Genomic DNA, 6,993 nt, shown 5'->3' on the forward strand with positions numbered 1-6,993 from the left:
AGATGGGGCAGACTTTAACCAAACCATCTGCTGATTTTGCAGCAGGAAATTTTGGTAGTCTTGGAAGAAAATGTAAGGCTTGAGTTTACCTTTCCTTTCACCTAACCTTTTTCCACCTTTTAAACCCTGTGCCAATACCATGTTAATTTGCTGTTGGTTGTAATACTGCAATGTGCGAAGGTTTGTGCGGGGACCCTCTTGCCCTTGCACTAAGCTGGTGCAACTGGAGCACAGAAAACGCCGGATCCCCACACCCCAATGGCTCCCACGTGCTTCAGGGGCTGTGTGCCAGGACACAGGTAAGTGATAAACAAAAGCTGATGTTTCATGAGTATATTTTTTCAAGCAAGAAAGAAAATAGCTTGTTGTGGCTGTGTGTTTATAACAAAAATGCTGCAACACTGTAGTGTTTAGCAATAACCACAGGCAGGAGGGTGCTGTGAGCTCCTGGCAGGGCTCCTTTCTCTAGCAAAAATTGCAGCAGTTTGCAAACTGCTCTGTGCTCAGGGGAGGGAAGGAAAAACAAAACAAAGCAACAACCAAGGGAAATGTTGAGCGTATTTACAAATTACAAAACTGAAATTACGGCTCCTTTGGGAAACTGGACAAGAGAAGGTCAAACAACTGGCTTGGATGGAAACACTCCTGCGAGGCGAAATTAAAACGAAGATAATGTTGAAAAGTGGAGATGCCGGGGATTGAACCCGGGGCCTCATACATGCAAAGCATGCGCTCTACCACTGAGCTACATCCCCTGCGTGGCACTCATTTTCCACACGGCTTATCTCGCCGGCGCCGCTCGCCGCACGCCAGCCCCGGCGGCCGGGGCGCCCCACGCCGCCTGTCCGCGCCGTCCCCCGCTCCGCGCACCCCGCGTTCCGCACCGGCAGCACCGCGGAGCAGCGCGGGGTGTGCGGGCTGTTCCCGCGCTGAGGCCTCAGAGTGGAAGGCGGGAAAAGTATTCCGTGTGCCTGTCCTCGTTAGTATAGTGGTGAGTATCCCCGCCTGTCACGCGGGAGACCGGGGTTCGATTCCCCGACGGGGAGGCTGTGTATTTTGCTCCCCGGTTGCCGTTTTCCTCGCCCGGCCCCCACGTAGGGTTGTGTCGGAGAGGCGGCGGTGGAGCAGCGGGACCGCCAGACAAAGCTGCTTTTTTGTGCCAGGGAAGGGGGATCGGGGTCCACCGCTCTCCCCACGGTGCCTTCCGAGCACCCCACTGCTGCTGCGGGTATTTTGGGGGTTGCCTGGGGTCCAATCCCCGCCTTGCAGGGGACTGCAAAGCATGTGCAAAGGAAAGGGGGGGCGGAACCCCTGAGCGACCCAGGAACCGGGTGCTGCCTCCGCGGGGGTGAACCCCGAATTGGGCGGGCAAATACCGAAGCCGCGGGCACCCACATGTGCACTGGGCGGGGTCGTGTCCGCGGCCAGCGTGGGGGCTTTTGCCCGCCGAAATAGCTCAGTTGGGAGAGCGTTAGACTGAAGATCTAAAGGTCCCTGGTTCGATCCCGGGTTTCGGCAGAGCCTTTTTTCCTCCATTTACCCCGCGGGTATTGGCGGGTCGTTTTGCTCCTGAGCGCAGCGGGAGGCCGGGTCCGCGGTCCCCGCGCGGGGAAAGGGGCAGTTACTGCGGGTGTCACCGCAGGCAGCGACGCGTGGAGGGTTTTTGCGGCAAAAATCTCTTACCGCGGCGGGTGTCTCGGGCACGGAACGAGGCGGCGAGAAAGGCAGTCGACCCGTCCTCGTTAGTATAGTGGTGAGTATCCCCGCCTGTCACGCGGGAGACCGGGGTTCGATTCCCCGACGGGGAGGTTGTGCATGTTTTTTTTCCCTCTAAGAGTTGTTTTTCCCCCCCCACCTCGTCAAGAAATCTTCCGATTCCTAAAGGAGAAAAAAAAAAAAAAAGGCAGAGTTTTGTGTCTGCGAACGCAGAGCGTTCCCATGCTCCTAAGAGCTGTCTGAAGTTCACGGGTAGCTTTGTGCACCGCCGTACACCGGCTGCTCGTGTCCCCTCCCGTGCCCGTGTCCCCTCTGCCGTCCCTTCCCTTCGCCGCTGTCCCGGTCAGCCCGGTGAAGGACTCACCGGGCAGCGTGGCGCCGGCCGGGTGCGGACCTGGCCGCTAGGCAGGAAAACTGATTCCGCGTATGGGGATGTAGCTCAGCGGTAGAGCGCATGCTTTGCATGTATGAGGTCCCGGGTTCAATCCCCGGCATCTCCACTTTATTTTCCCCCTTTTTTTTTTTTTTTTTAAAACCTCGTGATTTTTTTTAATCCAGGCTTAAACAACAGAAATCTGCACCGTGAACGTGCTGCCCACGGTGGCAGTTTCCCAGTGGCAAAAAATGGCTTTTTTGTCACTTGGTTCTCCTCAGGACCGTGCAAACACACAAGATCCTTCTGTCTCTCTGGATATATATTTACACACTAAGGCCCTGCAGATGCAGAGCTGCCCAGGAGGAAAAAAGCACCAAACGCTGAAATGCGGGGGTTGCTGCCCTGCTAACCCTGACACCCCAGAAATAGGCAGAGCTGGCATTGTGCAACTCTGCGGTTGTTTTTTTATCTGCACCATTATCACCAGCGGATCCAGCTTGCTCTGGCGGGGAGAGCTGACTAGTGACAGATGTAAAATGACATTTCCTGTCAGGGCAGTTAAAACGCTCCCTGTGATGTTTATTTCCTGGTGTTCCTTCTAGTTGCTAATTTGAGCCAAATGTTTGGCCACAGCACTGGTGAAGTGTGAACCTCCCTGTTGTAAACGGCTCCCTGGGCTGCTGTACTTCTGCACGTGAATACGAGAAAGAGATGGTTCCTGCCCCAGAGAGTTTGTAATAATACTCACAAAGTGACACTTTTGGGCACATAAAATCAGTCTTGGTCAGTGGTCATGGTCTGTTACCTCAGGATGCTCAGTGGTTGGCTGCCCACCCTAATTAGACAAAGAACAACACTGCATCACCTTAATTTCTTCCTGCTAAAAAAAATCCATCTTGTCATACAATACATTGCCATGTGCTTTTTTGACTATTTTCAGTCCCAAGTCCTCACTCTGTAACTAAAAGAATAAGCTTACCATCCTTACAGACTTTCAGATGAGGAAAGACCTAAATCTCAAGGCAATTCCAATCTTTTATGTCTGTACAATTCCAAACGCACGCAATATAAGCACGATTCTAACCTGAGAAGAAAGCAAAAGGCTTCCACGGTGGTTGAGGTTATCATTAATATTGCAATGCTGAGTTTTAATACAAACTCAACACAGCAGCGATTGAGAAGCTCCCCAGAGCTCTTCCCCCCATAAACAGCTCCATGTGTCAGCAAATGTTTTCCCTCGAACTGATCACAGAGCTGTTGCTGGGCCTGCGCTCCCTTCCTGCTGCTGCGGCTGTTATCGTGTTTTTAGCAGGCAGTGTTTTCTCTCAGGTGCCACCAAACGCAGGGTTTTGTAGGTGGACTGAACCGAATGGAATCTCGCAAATCGCGCAAACAAAGCCCCATTTTGTTCTCAGTGATGCCCTTGAAGTGCTGGATGGTTTGACCAGGACGGCACAGGAGCCAACTGAGATCTACCACAACATGCTCGGTGAGAACAGAGAAAGAAATAGGCATTATTATTATTATTTCTGACTGATTTTACCCCAGTGGCAAGGCCTCAGTCCTGAGTTATAAACTCCATTGTATCTCAGATATACACTCCACTTTAGGTGTGCATGTATATATATCTATATATGCATACAGTCACTATACACGCACCTCAGGGCCCGCCTCCCGGCAAGGCCCACAGGCAGAGCTGCCCCTCACCCTGCCCCATGGAAAATCAAGGAGGCGCTTTTGAAACAGGGACTCAACTGTAGGGGCTTAAATCCCTGAGTAAAACGTAAGACGAGAAGCTTTAGACGTACACTCGAAAGGCTCGGCCGGCCGAGGCACCGCAGCTCCCCCGCTCCGAGGGTTCCACGCCAGGTTTTTCCCCGCGCTCCTTTGCGCACTCTCCGCCGCCCGCCACTCAGGCCGCCTGACCTCGCGGAGCGCTGACTCCTCCGCGCTGCCGGGCCTCGCTCCCTTCCACCCGCACAGTACATCTGCGGCGCCGCAAGAAAAATAGTGCCTGGCGGAGTGATCTCAACGGCGGGGGCGGGGCGGAAGAGGCTATATAAGGAGTGGGAGGGGCGGGGGTGGCGCAGTTGTGGGGGTTTGAGTGTCGCGGGTGTTGGTGCTGTTGAGCCGTGCGGTGAGTGCCCTGTGCCTCGGTCTAGCTCTGCCTCCGCGGGGAAAGCGGCGGGCAGCGCCGCTTGTCGTGGTGGCGGCAGGGCTGAGTTGCGGGCGGGGGGTGTGTGTGTGGTGGGGGGCGGGGGGGGGAAGGCGATGCGGCTGAGGAGATGGCGGGCTGCGGGCGGGCCCTGGGCCGGGGCGTTCTCTGACTTAGCGGCAGAACCGCGAGGTGGCGGCGGAAATGGGCGAGGGAGGAGGGTACGGGCAGCCGCCGGGAAATGGCGGCCGCGCAGGCGCAGCGGCGTCTCAACATGGAGCCGGGCGCGCGCGCCGTGGGCGGGAAGGAGAGGCGGGCGGGTGGGCCCGCCCCCCGCGACTGTGGGCGGGGCCTCCTGTGACGTCACAGGGCGTGGCGCGGGGTGGGCGCTGCCACGGGAGAGCTCGAGGTCGGAGCGGCCGCGATGGGAGCAGAGGGAAGAGTGACTTAAGTACCGTGATCTTGTTTCTTCCAGAGCAAAATGCAGATCTTCGTGAAGACCCTGACCGGCAAGACCATCACCCTTGAGGTTGAGCCCAGTGACACCATTGAGAACGTGAAGGCCAAGATCCAAGACAAGGAGGGCATTCCTCCTGATCAGCAGAGGCTGATCTTCGCTGGCAAGCAGCTGGAAGACGGACGCACCCTGTCTGACTACAACATCCAGAAGGAATCCACTCTCCATCTTGTGCTGCGCCTCAGGGGTGGCATGCAGATCTTCGTGAAGACCCTGACCGGCAAGACCATCACCCTTGAAGTTGAGCCCAGTGACACCATTGAGAACGTGAAGGCCAAGATCCAAGACAAGGAGGGCATTCCTCCTGATCAGCAGAGGCTGATCTTCGCTGGCAAGCAGCTGGAAGATGGTCGCACCCTGTCTGACTACAACATCCAGAAGGAATCCACCCTGCACTTGGTGCTACGTCTCAGAGGTGGCATGCAGATCTTTGTGAAAACCTTGACCGGCAAGACCATCACCCTGGAAGTTGAGCCCAGTGACACCATTGAGAACGTGAAGGCCAAGATCCAGGACAAGGAGGGCATTCCTCCTGATCAGCAGAGGCTGATCTTCGCTGGCAAGCAGCTGGAAGACGGACGCACCCTGTCTGACTACAACATCCAGAAGGAATCTACTCTCCATCTTGTGCTGCGCCTCAGGGGTGGCATGCAGATCTTTGTGAAAACCTTGACCGGCAAGACCATCACCCTGGAAGTTGAGCCCAGTGACACCATTGAGAATGTGAAGGCCAAGATCCAGGACAAGGAGGGCATTCCTCCTGATCAGCAGAGGCTGATCTTTGCTGGCAAGCAGCTGGAAGATGGTCGCACCCTGTCCGACTACAACATCCAGAAGGAGTCTACTCTGCATCTCGTGCTGCGCCTCAGGGGTGGTAACTGAACTAGCTGGCTGTTGCTTCCAAGTAGAAGTTTGTCAGCACTTGTTCATTCCAATAAAGTTGTTGCATCTGCAGAAGTCTCTGTCTTGAGTTATGTGAACACCTATTTATGCCATTGGCCAAATCTGGTGGTTTAATAAGTGTAATTATATAACTTTTCAGACAAAGGTATTGCAAAACCGCCTTACACAAAGCTTACATGTGCCTGGCAAGCACAACTTCTCCTTCAGCTGCGGTTTCCTGGGGTTGTGTAAGTGTTCTCGTACCTGGCTGGAGTTCAGTGCCTGCCCGTCGATGTCATGCAGCTGTTGGCGTTGTGTAAGCGCGTGGATGATGTGACACTGCCACTGTGTTTCAGCTGGGAGGCTTTAGTTGTGCTGCTTTGCCCAGTCATTGGCAGGTCCTTCCCCTGGGGTTTTTGCATTCACAGCAACAGCCCAAAAAAGGGTGATTCTGGAGTTTCATCCAGGGCTGGCAGCCAGCCCTGGCTGCTGCAATCTCGCAGAACTGCTCCCTTATCCTGTAAAAACACTGGCTGAAAGGGAAATCTCCACTCAAGTATTTTTGTGGTGGAGGGTGCTGAATGTAGGAGCTTGTGAGCAGTTAACCACACTGCGCTGGGGAGGGAAAGGGTGAGTGTAAAAACAAAAAACACAAGGTAACCCTTTATAGGGGTGGTGGAATGATTTTTCTTCAAAAGGGGAGGTGGGAGTTGGAGTGGAGGTTTCAGCTGCTTGCTGGCTTCAGTGGGACTGTGCAGACTAGAAGGGTGAGATGGGATTTGGCTGAAGTAACACTGCTTGTTAATTTTCTTGATTAAGAGCAGTGGAAGATGGTTTTGGTGCCTTGTGGCCCCATAAGTAACAAGTTTGGATGGTGCGGATCTGTGCTGGATGGGAGAAAGCTTTTGAATGCCAGTTGGGTTTATTGTGTTTTAAAGGAAAACTCAGATTTGTTTCCAGCAAAATGTTTTAAAGGGAAACATGGCACTTTGTGTTGGGGCTTGAGGGCATTGCTGCTGGGGAAATGAGGTCTGGCCAGCAGCTGCCTCTGATGACAGATGTGTTAATTCCTGCAGCAATTAAACAGAGGCAACAGCACCCACATGTCACGTCCTGGAGACAGCGGTTTGCAGGTAGGTGTGCTCCAGTTTCAAAACCCTTTGGCTCAGGTCAACTTCCAGTTTGGACAGCAAGATGATGCACAGAGTAGTTTAAAAATAGGCTGCCACAAACTGAACTCTTCATTTTAAAACTTCTGACTTCTAGGCGCTTTTCAGGGATGACCCTCAACCAGGCTTTTATTCAGAGCCACTTTAGATGTACAGGATAGACAAAAGGCCCAATTTC

General features: G+C 53.9%; 1 protein-coding gene and 5 non-coding genes across 6 annotated transcripts; 5 read left to right on the forward strand and 1 right to left on the reverse strand.

Annotated features, from left to right (window-relative positions):
- Positions 1 to 683: 683 nt before the first annotated feature.
- On the reverse strand, positions 684 to 755 carry TRNAA-UGC (transfer RNA alanine (anticodon UGC)). The gene has a single exon. It is a non-coding gene; the product is annotated as a tRNA-Ala (tRNA).
- A 219-nt stretch (positions 756 to 974) lies between these two features.
- TRNAD-GUC (transfer RNA aspartic acid (anticodon GUC)) lies at positions 975 to 1,046 on the forward strand. Its single transcript has one exon. It is a non-coding gene; the product is annotated as a tRNA-Asp (tRNA).
- Positions 1,047 to 1,445: 399 nt separating this feature from the next.
- Positions 1,446 to 1,518, forward strand: TRNAF-GAA (transfer RNA phenylalanine (anticodon GAA)). The gene has a single exon. It is a non-coding gene; the product is annotated as a tRNA-Phe (tRNA).
- Positions 1,519 to 1,736: 218 nt separating this feature from the next.
- On the forward strand, positions 1,737 to 1,808 carry TRNAD-GUC (transfer RNA aspartic acid (anticodon GUC)). The gene has a single exon. It is a non-coding gene; the product is annotated as a tRNA-Asp (tRNA).
- Positions 1,809 to 2,144: 336 nt separating this feature from the next.
- TRNAA-UGC (transfer RNA alanine (anticodon UGC)) lies at positions 2,145 to 2,216 on the forward strand. The gene has a single exon. It is a non-coding gene; the product is annotated as a tRNA-Ala (tRNA).
- A 1,953-nt stretch (positions 2,217 to 4,169) lies between these two features.
- UBC (ubiquitin C) lies at positions 4,170 to 5,721 on the forward strand. The gene is made up of 2 exons (XM_065646284.1): positions 4,170 to 4,229; positions 4,723 to 5,721. The coding sequence occupies exon 2, from the start codon at positions 4,729 to 4,731 to the stop codon at positions 5,644 to 5,646; it is 918 nt and encodes a 305-aa protein (XP_065502356.1). The 5' UTR covers positions 4,170 to 4,229; positions 4,723 to 4,728; the 3' UTR covers positions 5,647 to 5,721.
- The last annotated feature ends 1,272 nt before the right edge of the window (positions 5,722 to 6,993 follow it).

Source organism: Caloenas nicobarica, chromosome 16, assembly GCF_036013445.1.
Source record: "Caloenas nicobarica isolate bCalNic1 chromosome 16, bCalNic1.hap1, whole genome shotgun sequence".
NCBI classification, from domain to species: Eukaryota; Metazoa; Chordata; class Aves; order Columbiformes; family Columbidae; genus Caloenas; species Caloenas nicobarica.

Excerpts from the sequence above, each read along its gene's own strand:
- UBC (XM_065646284.1), top strand. The coding sequence starts at position 4,729 with ATGCAGATCTTCGTGAAGACCCTGACCGGCAAGACCATCACCCTTGAG.